Source organism: Equus przewalskii, chromosome 9 (assembly GCF_037783145.1).
Source record: "Equus przewalskii isolate Varuska chromosome 9, EquPr2, whole genome shotgun sequence".
Classification (NCBI taxonomy): domain Eukaryota; kingdom Metazoa; phylum Chordata; class Mammalia; order Perissodactyla; family Equidae; genus Equus; species Equus przewalskii.
The window spans coordinates 33,800,839-33,817,059 of NC_091839.1; the positions used below are offsets into that span (position 1 = coordinate 33,800,839).

At 40.5% G+C, this 16,221-nt stretch overlaps 1 protein-coding gene across 4 annotated transcripts in view; it reads left to right on the top strand.

The window, feature by feature from the left end:
- The first annotated feature begins 7,925 nt into the window (after nucleotides 1-7,925).
- The window catches only part of TTK (TTK protein kinase), a 37,843-nt gene continuing 29,547 nt past the window's right edge, over nucleotides 7,926-16,221 (top strand). The window contains exons 1-6 of one of the 4 annotated variants that reach the window (XM_008516292.2): nucleotides 8,634-8,788; nucleotides 9,029-9,299; nucleotides 9,901-10,041; nucleotides 12,307-12,529; nucleotides 13,560-13,666; nucleotides 16,046-16,189. In XM_008516292.2, coding sequence (XP_008514514.1) covers nucleotides 9,903-10,041; nucleotides 12,307-12,529; nucleotides 13,560-13,666; nucleotides 16,046-16,189 — 613 coding nt within the window. In that variant the 5' untranslated portion in view covers nucleotides 8,634-8,788; nucleotides 9,029-9,299; nucleotides 9,901-9,902. Of the gene's footprint in view, nucleotides 8,789-9,028; nucleotides 9,300-9,900; nucleotides 10,042-12,306; nucleotides 12,530-13,559; nucleotides 13,667-16,045; nucleotides 16,190-16,221 lie in introns of all 4 variants that reach the window. The other 3 variants (XM_070559019.1, XM_008516290.2, XM_008516294.2) reach the window with 3 other exon arrangements.

Here is a 16,221-nt window from a genome sequence, read left to right on the forward strand (position 1 = left end):
GAAATTAAGTAACGTGCTGAGATTTTTCATTTCCGTTTTCCAACAGCACTCTCCCCAAATTCTCAAGAAACTTAAATTCTTTAGAGCTGGTCCCAAGAAAATGTCAATTGGCACTACTCAATGACCTACCACAAAGCTCACTCTTCACACTGTGTGATGGCTCTGCATTGACTCAAGTATCTCAACTCCTGCCTATTCCATGGGACACAAGACGGGGCACTCCCTGAGATGCTGCCGTGGCTTTGCATTTCCATACCAAGGATTTCCATACCAAGACTATCTAGCAATTGCCTTTCCCAGGACGTTCATGGAGGTAAAACTGCTGTTGTTTACCTCTCACATTAGAGCAGTCCAGTGTTGAGTAATTTGGCAAACATGCGCATACAACCTGTGATTTCCAAATCATTTTCAAAATATTTGGGGCTTCCCAAGGAGATTACTCATTTGCATTTATTTTGCTTTCATCCATTCACCCACCATTAAACAAATATATATGTGTGTGTGTGTGAATGATTACACAGTTTTAAATATGTATAGTTTTATATATAGTTATAACTACATATACTGACATATATATATATTACAATTATTATGGACTGAATGTTTGTGACCCCCCCCCAAATTCATATGTCGAAATCCTAACCCCCAATGTGATGTGTCCTTATAAGAAGAGAAGAGGCACCAGAGATCTCTCTCCTTCCTTGCCTGCACCTGGAGGAAAGGCTGTTCGAGGACACACCGAGGAAGTGCCATCTGCAAGCCCAGGGGAGAGGCCTCACCAGAATCCAACCCTATTGGGACCTTGATCTTGGATTTCCAATCTCCAGAACTGTGGGAAAATAAATTTCTGTTGTTTAAGCTCCCTGCTTAAACTATGATATTTTGTTACGGCAGCCTGAGCAGATTAACATAGTTCTTTACTATGAAGTGGGGTGCCGATGCAACACAGACCTAAAAATGTGGAAGCGGCTTTGGAACTTGGTGATGGATCAAAGCAAGAAGAGTTCTGAGGTGTATGCCAGAAAAAGCCTAGATTGCCTTGAAAGGACAGTTGGTAGGAATATAGATGGTAAAGGTAATTCTGGTGAGAGCTCAGAAAGGAAAAAGGAGAGCTATGGAGAAAGGTTGTATTATCTTCAAGAATATACACATTGCCATGAACAGAACGCTGGCAGAAAAATGAACATTAAAGGTGCTTCCGGTGAGATCTCAGACGGAAATGAGGAACATGTTATTGGAAACTGGAAGATGCTCCTTGTTATAAAATGACAGGGAACTTGGCTGAATTGTGTTCCAGTGTTTTGTGGAAAGTAGAATTTGTGAGGGATGACCTTGAGTATTTAGCCAAGGGGATTTCTAAGCAAAACGTTGAAAGCAAAGGTGCAGCCTGGTTTCTGCCTATTGTTCATAGTAAAATATAAGAGGAGAGAGACAAATTGAAGGAACTGCTGAGCGAAAAGGAATCAAAACTTGAAGATTTGGAAAATTCTCAGCCTATTTGTACTGCAAAAAATGAGAAAGCATGATCTGAGGAGGACACCAAGCATGTGGCTGGACAATCGCTCCTTATAGAGACTGCCCACAGATTGTGTCAGCCATCTCACTTGAAGCTAGGAATAAAGATAAGATTATACCAGCAGAAACACTGCCGGCTGAGATAGAGACATAGAAAATGCGACAGAATGAAGGAAGGCTGTTAGACTTCCAGTATTCTCCAGGCCAAGAAAATAGAGCTATTCAGCTGTGAACATCTGTTATCCTTCAAGAAAAGGAAAGAATGATCCATTTAGAGGTCATCAGGGCTGCCACTGTCACCACAAGTCTAGGGGGCAAGTCTTTATCTCCCTCACCAGATACCAACTCTGTTGGCACCTTGATCTTGAACTTTCAGCCTCCAGAACTGTGAGAAAATAAATCTGTGTTGTTTAAGCCACTCAGTCTTTAGTATTTTGTTATAGAAGCCCAAGATGACTAATACACACCTCTACCCTGAAGACATCTCCTCTTTCCATATTCATTTAGTTCATTTGAAACTTTGATCACTTTAGGTAAGCTAACAAGGGCTGTCATCTTAGCTCTTTACTTAACAGAGTACATCACAGGAGAGCATTTTACATGTTTCTTTTCCTTTTCTCTTTCTTGTTTTACTTTCTCTTCTCCTCTCCAGATTAGTGAGCTGAGGTCATGGTAAATGATGGGGGTGCTGTGTAGTTAGAGCACTTCTTCCAATGGATGAGGAAAATTATTCCAATTAAATCCCATTTCTCCATTCTGAAGATTTGGCAGAGACCTTTCAGGTTGTTAGCAAGCCTGGCTATCCAAGCCTGTCTAAACAGATTTCCTGTTCAATCCATTGCTGTGAAATGTGTCAGAAACTACTCTGGATCCTCAGAGAGAAACAGTGCCCATTTTCACAGCTGTCTAAATACTTGTGATTTCAAAGTTGGGACTGGACTTGAAAGCATTTTATCTAGATTCCCAGCAGATGCCCTTCCTTCTGACAAGTTTCCACTCTGGATCCATGTCTGCAGACACACTGAAAACATATCCTGGATCAGAGATCAAAGACCATTTACCTAGGTGATCAGAAGCCCTTAAGTCTGTTTGCACAGACCGCTGCCAAATTGGGTCTTTCTGGTTCTGCATTTAGTAGTGTTAGCACAGTATGTCTTTTTACATTCTTTTACTCTTATTCTATTTGTGTCTTCATATTTAAAGTGGGTTTATTGTAGGCAGCAGATAGCTGTGACTTGCTTTTTTATTCAATATGAAAATCTCTACCCTTCAGGGGGTGTTTTGACCATGTACATTTAATGTGATTATTAATATAGTTGCATTTAGATTTACTACTAGTATCTACTGGTGACTTTCAGCTTTCGTATGTCCAAAAACAACTTTATTTTTCCTTCGTAGTGAAAGATATTTTCAAGGGTTATACAATTCTAGCTTCATATTTTTTTTTCTTTCAGTAGTTTTAAGATATTGCTCCACTCTCTCTGGGTTTATACTGTTTCTGCTGTGATCTTAATGATGGGCCCTCTTTTTTTTTTTTTTTTTTTTGAGGAAGATTAGCCCTGAGCTAACATCTGCTGCCAATCCTCCCCTTTTTGCTGAGGAAGACTGGCCCTGAGCTAACATCCATGCCCATCTTCCTCTACTTTATATGTGGGATGCCTACCACAGCATGGCTTGACAAGCTGTGCCATGTCCACACCTGGGATCCAAACCAGCGAACCAAAGCAGAATGTGCGAACTTAACCGCTGTGCCACTGGGCCAGCCCTGATGGTCCCTCTTTATGCAATGTGTCTTTTTTCCTCTGGTTGTTTTTTAAGATTTTTCTCTTATCACTGATTTTGAGCAATTTAATTATGTGCATGGTGTAATTGTCATAGAGTTTCTTGTGCTCGGAATTTGTTGAACTTCTATCTGTTGGTTTATAGTTTTCACCATTTTTGGCCAATTTTTCACCACTGTTTTCAACATATTCTTCAGTTCTCCTTCCTTTCCTTTGAAAACTCCAGTTACCTCTACATTAGGCCGCTGTAAGTTGTCTTACAGTGTGTGGGTGCTCTGTTCACTTTCTGTGTGTCTATTTTTTCTGTGTTTTGTTTTGCATGGTTTTTATTGCTATGTTTTCCAGTTTATTGGTCTTTTGTTCTCCAGTGTCTAATCTGCCATTAATCTTATCCAATGTATTTTTTATTGCAGACATTGTATTTTCCATGTCTAGATATTTGCTTTGGGTTTTCTCACGTATTTCACACCTCTCTTTAGCATGTTCACATTTTCCTCTAACTTCTGGAACATATGGAATAGAATTAGAATTACTGTCTTAGTGTCCTTGTCTACTCCTTCTCTCATCTGTGCCATTTCTGGGTCTGTTCCAATCCACTAATCTACCCCCCTCCATTTGGAGTTACACTTTTCTGCCTCTTTGAATGCCTGGTAATGTTTTTACTTAGAGGCCAGACACTGAATTTGAAAGGTTGAGATTTTCTTGTATTTCTATAAGTATTCTTGAGCTTTGTTCTGGGATGCAGTTACATTATGTGGAAAGAGCCTGACCCTTGTAAGGCTTGCTTTTAAGCTTTGTTAGGCTGGACTAGGGCACCCTCCAGTCCAGGGCTAGTTTTGCTGGCACAGCAGCAATGTCATGAGTCCTTTGCCTGATGCTCTGTGAACATGAACTATTTCTTGCCCTTTATCGGCTCCAGGGATCATTTACCCCGATCCTTTCAGCTGTTATTTTTGCCTGGTCTTGGGGTAGTTTCCTCAGACACATGCAGTCATTGGTACTCAGCTGAAGCCTCAAGGTACTTCTCTATAGATTTCCAGAGTTCTCTCTGTCCTCTCTTTCCTCTGGTACTCTGCCCTGTGAACTTTAGCTGCCTTGGCCATCCAAAATACCAAGCTCCATGTCCTTAATTTAGGGAGAATGCCAGGCAATGCCTGGGTCCCCCATTCCCACACCACAGCTTGGAAACTCTCTCCAGGCAATAATTCTATGGACAATCTCAGGGCTCACTTGTTGCTTCTCTGCTCTCAAGGATCACTGTCCTGTGCTGCCTGATCTCTAACCCTTGAAAATGCTTGTTTCATTCATATCATAGAGTTTGGTTGTTATTTCCAGAGTATAGCTCTGGGCCATATTTCTCCATCTTGACTGGACTCTAATTATGTATCTGAGAATTTTATTTTTATAAAGCAATGTGTGGTTTTACATTTATCCCTATAAATTTCATATTGTTAATTTTGTCCTTATTCTTTTGTAACATTTGTCTTTCTTGCTTTAAGTAGTGCAAAATTTAAAAGCATTATATTGATGCATCCATCACACAGGTAAAATACGTAGTTTAGAAAAAGAGCAAGGGCAGTGTTCTGAGCCCTTCTCCTGGAGTTCTCCTCAGCCCACTATGCAGCCTTCTTGAGATAATGGTCCAGACAGCGGCAGGCTCATCTCACATTAACCGCACGGAGCCTACATGCCTCTCTCTGGCCGACCAAAACAAGAGAGTATTTATCACTTTCTTTGCCAAAGTTAAGATATTCTATATTTATGGCATTTCCTAAATTTAGAAACAATCAAAATGAGAATTTGGTGTTTCTGTATGGCTCATTCTTAATGAATTCATATCAATATCTAAAGATCTCTGCTTCTAAATAATTCTATAATCTATTCCAGAATTGGCCTAAAAACCCACATCAAGATCATATAGACCTATAACTTCCAAATACTCCCTTTTCTGAAAGGAAACATCTGTCCCTTTCTGATTTTCTATCATTGCTCCTATTTATTATGACTCTCCAGAGATTGCCAATGTTTCTGGAATTATAATGTAAATTTTTTCAACATTCTGTTTAGTTTCTTCAACATGTTAACCAGTTACGTGTGGTTCCTTCTATGTAGCAGAGACTGAGGACACATGGCTAAAATAAAAAAATAATTCATTTGTGTCAGAGAATTTGAATGACATTTAAATGCCTTTCTTATATAGCCTCACCAGATGGGAGTTTCAACCTTATTTGCTTTTAAGATTGTCAGTTTGAATACTAGTCTCAATGATAGAGAAAAAAGAAAAATAGAAATCCCACTTTTCTTCTGTCATTTGTTAACATAATCTGTTGCCTGAATAACAATAACTGACATCCGAATAGTGGTCCCAAACTGTCTTTGCTGTTTCCCTTGGTCAAAACAGTCGTTACTGTTTTTCTTCATAATCTATGAAGTACTTTGCTAGCTGTCACTGGCATTTTTTTCCCCTTTTGGGAAAGGTTTGGTCCATTCTGCGCTATGTAGCTTTCCTAATATTATTGGTACAGGCTCTCACCAATCTTCCAGGTTCACACCATTCCTATGCACACCAAAATCAGGTACACTAATAACATTTTACCCCACAATAAATCACCATAAAGCAGTGCACAACTGATTATATACTGTGAGACTTGAATTTATTATTGACTAGAAATTCAACCTCTGCACATGCACAAAGTAAATCTAAGTGTGGGAAACGGTTTCTGAAAGCAAAGTTTGGAAATAGTGAACTCACGTAACAATGACTTCAATCATTGCATAAAAAAAGGCAACTGTGCTGACAGAAAATTGTCAAAGATTAGCAAAAAAGTGGTGACATGATAAAGTTACATGGTACAAACTTTCATTTATGTAATGAAAATGTGAAACCTCCATCTTGAAATAAAGTCATAATCCTTTGGTGAATTGTACTGTTTTGCAGAAGGCTTGACTCTGAAAATACACGCGTTTATTTGCTGTGAGATGAAGCTGGTTATAAGCCAAATGAATAACTGTGGTATAATATTGACTGCAACAACTTCACTTCCTAAACGTCCCTGGAGGTGGCTCCTCGTTGGTCTACGAGTACAGTGACCTGAAGGAACAGCAGCTAAGATCAAAATCTATTTGGATAGACGAGTCATACGCACTGATTCTGGGTAAGGTAGGAAACCATGGCCACCCTCACAGATACAAGTCTGAACACTATAGTGGCACTATTCATCCCAAAATGGTACGTTGTTACATGTCTCCCACATATACAATCAACATAACATTTAGCCAAGAACGGTACCTACTTTTGTTTCTGAACAGGTTGTAATAATAACCTGTCAACAGTTGCTGAGAATTGCACGGGACACAGTACAAAGTTTCTTGGAGCATTTATAAGAAGTACAGATGGTTAAAGTTTCCTGTCCTCAAGAAGTATACAAATATATTAGAGCAAATAGGATTCTGAAATATTCTAATGGGCGTAAATGTTAGTATTTAGCTCACATTTACTGAGTGCCTACAATGTACCAGGCACCATTCTAGGCACTAAGGGCATTGTAACGAACAAAGCAGACAAAAACTCCTGCTCTTCAGGGAGTTTACATTCTTGTGGGGCAGGGGGTGGAGAGTCAGAAAAGAAACACTGTATGTAATAGGTCGGATAGGTAAAACCATAGGATTTTGTAGACCACTGCTGTCTAGTGGAAATATAATGCAAGCCTCATATGTAATTTTCAATTTTCCATTAGCCATATTAAAAAAGAGCCCAGTGAAATTAAATTTTAATAAATTTTTTATTTTGGAGCAATTTTCGATTTACAGAAAAGTTGCAAAGGTAGTACAGAGTTGGCATATACCCTTCGCTCAATTTCCCTGTTGTTAAGATTTCACATTACTGTGGTACATCCGTCAAAATTAAGAAACCAACACTAGTACATTACTACTAACTAGACCTCAGTGATTTATTATTTGCATTTCATCAGTTTTTGCATTAATGTTCTCTTTCTGTTCCAGGACCCAATCCATGACAGCACATTGCATTTAGTTGTCATGTCTCACTCTCCTCTGCTGTGTGGCAAGGGATATTAATTTTAATATTTAACAAAGTATATAAAAAATATTTCAAACTGTAATCAACATTTTTAAAATTATCAATATATTTTACATTATTTTCTCATACTAAGTCCTCAAAACCCAACGTGTAGCTGTATTTACAGCACACACAGTTGGTATCTGAAATGCAGACTGGAAGTCGCCCAGGGAGTGAGTGTACAGAAGTGTCAGGGTGAGGCTATTCAGCAAAAGCGCTTTCAGGGCCACCCAAGTTTTGAGATCAGGCTCCGAAGAGATCAACAAGAATTGGTGAAATAGTAAATTCCTTCCAAGTAAAAGCAGCGTTAGGCGCAGCGATGCAACGGCGCCATTAGCCAACCACGGTGGAGCAAATCATTTCGCTCCGCCGGAGCGAAAATACACAGCCAGCGGGTCTGGAAAGATGCTCTAAGCGACGAAGGGCTTTCCCGCTCACCCGGCGGCTGGCCGGAGCTGGCACTGCGAGGGTGCCGAGGACAGCGCTGGAGTTAACCAGTGACGGCTGCAGTTAGTGTCCTACACACACGCAAACCCAACCTGTCGTACCATGCAGCACCGTCGCAGTGCTGGTACAACAGCGGAGCGGAGACAGCGTCGCCTTGGAGGACAAGCCCCCAGGGCAGAGCCCCGCAGCCACGCGGACTCCGAGGGGCGCCCTGGAGCCCGCAGCCGGCTCGGAGGGAGGCCGAGAAGGCGAGCCCGGGCGCCGCGGGCGCGAGGGGCGCGAGCTCGGCTTCTGCCTGGGGCGGGGGCCTCGGTTTGGAGCGAAGCCTGCAGTCGTGGAAGGAAAGGGGAAGCTCGAGGACGCCGAGCACGGAGATTCTGGAGCTGGCGGGGCCGCCGGCAGCGCTGTGAACGCCCCTTCCTTGCCACCTCCTCTCTAAGCCCGAGAGGAGCGCGGAGGGCGAGGACGGGGCGGCGGGGCGACTCTCAGGGCACCGGTGAGGTCCTGATGCTGGAAGCAGCGTCCCCGCCCCTATTTACCTCTCATCCATCACTCCGCCCGGGAGTGGCTCCCTGCCCGGCAAAAATTTGACCGGGTTAAACTGGAAGGTGCGGGAGAGCCGGCCTCCTGGCGCCCCGAGAACGGCGGACGAGCCCCAGCCCCCAGCATGGCACCCCGCGCACCGCGCAGCCCAAGCTGGGCGGAGGACCCTTCCTGGGCCAGACCGGCGTGCCGCAGGGAAAGGGGCGGGGCCGACGCACACGTACCAGTTACGGCTGACGCTTCCACGTGACTAGCATCGGCCAATAGGCGGCCGCGGCCGTAGCGGCGGGGAAATTCAAACGTGTTTGTGGAGGGGGGCTTGGATTCCATCTTTTCTTCTCAAGCCCGCTTTCCGGCGGTGAGTTGGGCCTCGCGGGCGGACCGAGGAACGACGGCCGCAGGTGTTGGGCTCTTTAGCTCTCAGGTCGGTGAGTGGTGGGGGCGAGGCGGGGCTCAGAGCCGGGTACCCGGGCCGGAGGGGGAGGGGAGGTCTCGCAACTTCCGCCAATCCACTGGGTGGTGCCCGGGATGGTGCTGAGGCCCCAGGAAGCAAGAGGTGGGTGTGGACCTCGCTGGAGAGACTGCCTGGCGGGACACCTGGGGAAAGTTTGGGGACACGAGATCGGCTCACAAAAGACATACCCTCTCTTGTCTGGTGTTTTAGAACAGGGAGAGGAAATGGTGACCGTGTTCTGACAGTTATATTTCGAACCTGACTTCAGGAGGTGCTACCTAGCTTCCACTTTATCGCCCCTTTTCATTGCTAAACTCGAGGTCACTGACCCTGGGTTACTGGGATGATGTTTGAGAATCACAAAGGCGAGATTGACAGGAAGACTGCAGACACTTTGTTGACCAGACGTCGCCACCATACAGATGAGCAAGTGCTCAGTACTATACGAATACGGTAGATTCTTGGTATTAGAATGATTAAGGTAATGATCCTGCCAGATATGCAGAAACTCAAGTCTGCTGATATCGTATTTATCAATAAAGGACTTTGATGTTTGTATATATTCTGCTCTGAAAGCACCTGCAATGTGCAGGTTTACTCACATAAAACAGGTGAATAAAGGAATGGTCATTCACATTACCAAAAGGATGCTGTATGTCTGTATGTCACCACCAGAATACCAGAAAACATTCCATGGCATCTTTTAAAATGACTGAATTTGCAGATGCCCCAGAGAAAATAATTCTGGAAAAAGAGTGAAAGGAAGGCATTCAGTGTGTAGAAGAAAAATGCAGTTTGAAAGACGGCAGCAATTTCTGTGTTGTGCAATGGCTTCACTGAAGTTCTGTTAGGAAGAAAACGTGTACTTAGCCTACTGGAAACCTTGTTGGACAAATTTCAAAGATGCGCTGTTGTTTTTATGCACATAGCTTCACAAACACTACCTTAATAGTATCTGTGTTGAAATGTGTTCGCATAACTAATGCTTTAGTTTTCTGGGTTCGAAAAGGCTAGTTGCAACTATTTTTTCTTTAATGCTAGTGGAAATAGGCATTATGACTAGTTCAATTCTTTTTTCTTAGAAATGGAGGCCGAGGATTTAAGTGGCAGAGAATTGACAATTGATTCCATAATGAACAAAGTGAGAGACATTAAAAATAAATTTAAAAATGAAGACCTTACTGATGAGCTAAGCTTGAATAAAGTCTCTGCTGATACTACAGGTGAGTTCCTTTTTTCTGCATGCCCTCAAAGGTAAAGGAATGAAGTATTAGCCACTGCTTTCTTTAAAAAGGAAACTTAACATCATTTATTACATTGTGCTCAGAGGTTGTTTTCTTAACTCTTCCATTATCAGCTGTTATTTCTGTTGATATGCCTGCCATCAATAGATATTGCCATTTTTCTCCATTCCTTTTTTGTTGTAAATTGAGAAAGCCTCACCAATCTTAATAAAATTATATATAAATTTAATGTCAAACACTCAATTTTTGATTTAGAGAGTCTTCCTGTTGTTCTCTGGCTTTTGTTCCTATTCTCCCATGTTTACTTGGTTCCAGCCACAGTGGCTTCATGGATGTCTCTCTTATATGCTAGACCAGCCTCTAGCCCAGTACCTTTGCTCTTGTCCCCTGCCTTGAACACCACTCCCCAGATATCTTCCCTCTCTTACCTCCTTCAGCTCTTTGTTCAAACGTCATCTCAGTGAGGGCTCCCCTAACCTACCTATTTAAAATAGCGGCCTGCTGGGGTAGGAGTGTGTCCCCTAACTCCCTTCCCTGTATTATTTTTCTCCATAGCACTAATCACCTTATATCTGACTTATTCATGTGTTTATTATCTATCTCCTCCGCTAGAATGTGAGCTCCATGAGGACATGGTTTTTATCTGTTTTATCTACACAGCTTAGAATGGTGCCTGGCACACATTAGGCACTTAAATATTTATTGCATGATGAATGAATAAAAGCCCAAAGTCTGATACCCTAGCTTTATGAAAAGCACTAGCTCAGAAGCCTAACTCTTTACTATATTTCAAATTGTTGAGGTCATTTGAAAAGTGACCTTTGGATAAGTTTGTCATGTCTATACTAACCATTAAATGGATGAGAGATTGAAAATAAGCAGAAGAACCTGTAATCTAGTCATGATGGCAGATCATGTTCATTTGAAACAACCTTTACATTGATCATTTTGTTGTTAAGCAAATTCTTAATAGAGTACTACCATACTTTATTATATGTATTTAAATAATGCTAACAAAGCTTGTATGCCAAGGTAGATGAGTCCTTATTTAAAATCCTTAGCTACTCAAAATTGTAAATACTTAACACAGGTTGATAATTGGGATGTAAGACATTATATTAAGTACAGAAGAAGATTCAAAGATGCTTAAAACCATGAATTCTACATGAGAAGAATTTATGAATCTACTGTGCTACATTGTTTGACATTAAATGAATACTGATGCAATAAAGAGACATTGCTTTAAGTGGTGACTAGAGGGAGAATGGGGTGCTCAGAGGCATGTGGAACACATCTGCAAAGACATGGTGTTTTTAGATGTCTTACAGACTAATTTGTTAGGAGGTAAAACTGGAGAATGAAGTTAAGATCAGACCAGATTAAATTTGAGATAAAGCAAAATTATGAATGGGCTGTGTTTTCCTAGCGAGCAGAAAGAGTAGTTTTATTTGCAAAAGTAATGATTTAGCCCTTGTTGAAGGTAACAAACTAATGGAAGGAATGATAGTTTCTCTGAGAAATCTGAATTTAATAATGTTTACTATTAACTACAATACCCTGAACAGGAGACTCACATTAATTCAAGTTGTCTTCTTAAAACGATTAACACTAAAAGAAGTAAAAAAGTAAATTACAGCATGAAAATTATGGAGAAATATGGGTAACTTGGAGGGAGAAGAAAATGACTATCAGTTGCTTATCTTTTGTAAACTGGTTTTATTTGGTTGATTTAAGAGTAAGTTTGAGATGGATGGAGATGATGCTGGATAAAGAAAGTTACGTTAGGACTGAGGCAATAGGTTTCAAGGTTTTAATGAATAAGTCTTTGGTAAAGAATTTTCCAAGAAAGTTGGTACAAGGCCTGGTGGGAGAGGCTTGGATTTCCTTCAGATAGTTAGAATGCTAGAATAGAATTATGCTGCTACAGCATAAAATTTTCTTAGACTGCATATGATTTTTTAAAGCTACCTATGGAAAAAAACCAATTATTTCCTAATTTTTTCTTTCCTTAAAATATATAGCTTTTTGGAGTAAAATATACCCTCATAAAAGATATATATGTGGTAATTAAGTTACTTATATTTACTCAAATTGTTAAAGTTTTTAAAAAGTATTTTAAGGAGTTTATGTACATTGAAACTGAGAGTATAAATGATTAACTGTAATTTGAAGGAAAAGTGCAATTTGGCATTTGTTTTATGTCTTTCTTACATCTGTTGTGTATATTTTGTTCCCTATATTCAGATAACTCAGGAACTGTTAACCAAATTATAATGATGGCGAACAACCCAGAGGACTGGTTGAATTTGTTGCTCAAACTAGAGAAAAACAGTGTCCCCCTAAATGACGCCCTTTTAAATAAGCTGATTGTTCGTTACAGTCAAGCAATTGAAGCACTTCCTCCTGATAAATATGGGCAAAATGAGAGTTTTGCTCAAATTCAAGTGAGATTTGCTGAATTAAAAGCGTACGTATTAGCATTTTAACTACATTTAACTAACTACATTACATAACACATAACTATGTTACAAAAAGGTGAAATGAGGGGCCGCCCCCAAGTGGATAAGTTTGTGCGCTCTGCTTCATTAGCCCAGGGTTTCACGGGTTTGGATCCTGGGCGCAGACATGTCACCGTTCCTCAGGCCATGGTGAGGTGGTGTCCTGCATAGCACAACTAGAAGGACCTACAACTGGAATATAGAACTGTGTACTGGGGGGCTTTGGGGAGAAGAAGAAGGAAAAAAAAAACATTGGCAACAGATGTTAGCTCAGGTACCAATCTTGGAAAAAGAAAAAAAGGTAAAATGAAAACATTGTCAGGGCAGCATCCTACATACAAAGCAGAGGAAGATGGGCACAGATGTTAGCTCAGTGACAATCTTCTTCATGCAAAAAGAGGAAGATTGGAAATAGATGTTGGCTCAGGGCCAATCTTCCTGACCCCCAAAAAAAAAAAAAGGAAAAAAAGAAAACATGTTATCAGAATTACTTGTAAGAAATTGTTAGGTTTTTTTTTTTTTTAGATTTTATTTTTTTCCTTTTTCTCCCCAAAGCCCCCCAGTACATAGTTGTATATTCTTCACTGTGGGTCCTTCTAGTTGTGGCATGTGGGATGCTGCCTCAGCGTGGTTTGATGAGCAGTGCCATGTCCACGCCCAGGATTTGAACCAACGAAACACTGGGCCGCCTGCAGCGGAGCGTGCGAACTTAACCACTCAGCCACGGGGCCAGCCCCAGAAATTGTTACTTTTTGACCAAATCCTTTTGCTTATAATTAATAAGTGAATAATATAAACTCTATTATGTATATATTTCCACAAAACTTACGTATCCTAAACTCTGCCTAAAAAGATTTTATAATAAAATATCTTATTAGTATTTGATTTTACACACAGGAAAATACAATATCCCATGTCTTTTGGAAAATAGAATGAGGAATTATCGAACTCAGGCAGCTGTGTCTTTTTCTTACAATGTGACTGAGAACTCTGTTACAGGATTCAGGAGCCGGATGATGCCCGTGACTGCTTTCAGATGGCCAGAGCAAACTGCAAGAAGTTTGCTTTCGTACATGTATCTTTTGCACAATTTGAACTATCGCAAGGTAATCTGAAAATGCCATCAAAAGTATAAGTAAAACTGTAACTTATATACTAACATTCAATCATAAGTACGAAGTGGAAAATTTGAGGCAAAAGGCGCGAAAGTTGATGAGATGGGAACGTGGGGGAATAATGCCACATAAGTATAAATGCAGAGAATATTTGTTAGCTAGCTATTCCACTTCTAAGGAATAATCCAGAGAAATGAGCATGAACGTTGTGTTTGTGCTGTTAGATTCAGGAAGCATCTAAGGGAAAGTGGCTTCTTTGCTCCTTATTTTTGGATGAAGGATATAAGATATTTAAGATAGAGCTTAGATAAGCTTTTTTTATGCTGTCGTTTCATTGCACCAGAATATATTTGTAGCGTTAATTGGTAGTTCTTTAAAAAAAATAAATAAACCATAGTACAAGCTTTTATTTCTTGCTCACTTGGTTCTTCATAGTCTGGACTTTTTGGACAGGACGAGGGCAGTCTCTTCCTCAGACATTTTCAGGCTGGCCATTCCTTAGTCTTTTTTCTTTTCTCATTTTCTGGGGCCTCTGCATGCAGCCTCAATCTGTCGTCTGGCCATGTGTTCATATTTTCTTTTTGCCTTGTTTCTGCCCCAACGCTCATCCCGTCTACCACCAGTGATATAGACATTGTAACTGTTGGTTTGGCTCAGCCAGAATCCCCACGATGGTGCCCGAAGCAGGGCTCACTCACTGGAGAGTATTCCCCAGGATTGAGGTTGGAGAAGGGCATTGTACAAACTCAGGAAATGGCTTGAGAACCCTGAACTTTTATGTCAGATAATTTCTGAGTCCTGGTTAGCTGAATCATCTTCTCCAGTCTATCCAGGGCACTATCAAGTGACTTTAAAAATGTCATCCTTTCTTTGCCTAGGAACGTTGATTCCTCCTCCTTGCTTGTTAAAGTAAGTTTGGTCAGGCCGTTAAGACCCTTTATTGCTCCTTCCTTCTGACTTAAAAATTTTTTAAGTAATGTGGCCTATATGGCAACTATATACTTTACATCTTTAGAACACATAAATATTGAAAATCTCAAATTCTGTTATCTGTAAAAAAAATAAATAAATAAATTTTGTCTGTACCACCACAATGTAGTGGTAGCCTCAAGGTCAAAATTGTGATTATTTTGGGCCAGCCCTGGTGGCTGAGTGGTTAAATTCAGTGTGCTATGCTTCAGCAGCCCAGGTTCGGTTCCCGGGCACAGACCTACACTGCTCTGTTAGTGACCATGCTGTGCTGGCAGCCCAGATACTGAAAAATAGAGGGAGACTGGCATAGATGTTAGCTCACAGCAAATCTTCCTCAACAAAAAAAAAAGAAAGAAAAGAAGAATTCTGATTATTTTGAACAAGGTTGTTGACTAGACTTTCAGGAAATATGTACCATCCTTGAAAGCCCATGCACAGTTTGGTGTGTATAGTTTTCATCAGATTCTCAAAGGGGCCCTCTAATTACTGGTTCTTATCCAAGCCCTTCTCTCCTTTTGCTGTCCTAAAATACTCAATACATGAAATATCACTGCTCTCAATAAATGTGGGCTTAACCACTGTCAAATGTATTTATATTCTTAAAATTTGTAAACTGTCAGAAGCAAAAGGCCATCTCTTAATCATCTTTATGCTCTAAGTGCCCAGTGTGTAGTGTAGCTCAATGGCTCCCGTAAGTGCTGATTACATATTCCGTAAGATACATGATGGATATGTTTAATATTTATATATTAAGTTCCAGAGTAAATATGTTGTTTAAGACTGGAGTTGAAAGAAAATTTGTTTGGTAATTTATCTGTAGTCAGAAAGGTAATTGTAGTTTCTCAGTTATTTTGCATTTTGGGGGTCATGTAGCTAAGTCTGGTAGCTAAAGATTAATCTTTATCATTACTTTTTTTTTTACAAGAATCCTTTTGATGGAGGATTCCCTTTAGCAAAAGATGTCACCCTTTTCTTAATGAACGCAGTGTCATTATGAATGATTATCGTACTGTGCTGTAACGGGTTGATGTTTTGCAGACTATTGTACCCTCAGGGCTTGGCTTTCCTTCTGAATTCCCTCAGGTTTCTGACCGTGCTGGTCGGCGTTTGCTTTCTCCACTTGGTAACTGCTTTGTGACGCTTCTTTTCTTTCTGAAAGTGGACAGCAGTAATAAACTAATACGAATTACATCAATTATATAGTACACAAGTAAACTATTTGACATGAGTTGTTATCAGAACTGAGAGATTTCTTATTTGCTTTGAAATGAAGTGCATGAGCCTTGGAATAAATATTTTTGCTTAAGCCTTTTTAACTTTTATCCCAGGTCCTGATGATAAGTATCTGGGAGGTAAAGATTGCTGCCTTAAAATGACTATTATTTTTCACTTTGTTAGGTAACTTTAAAAAAAGTAAACAACTTCTTCATAAAGCTCTGGAATGTGGAGCAGTACCACTAGAAATGCTAGAAATTGCCATTCGGAATTTAAACCTCCAAAAAAAGCAGCTGCTTTCAGAGGAAGAAAAGAAGAGCTTATCAGGTAAATGTATTAATGGTGCTAATACTTTTCTG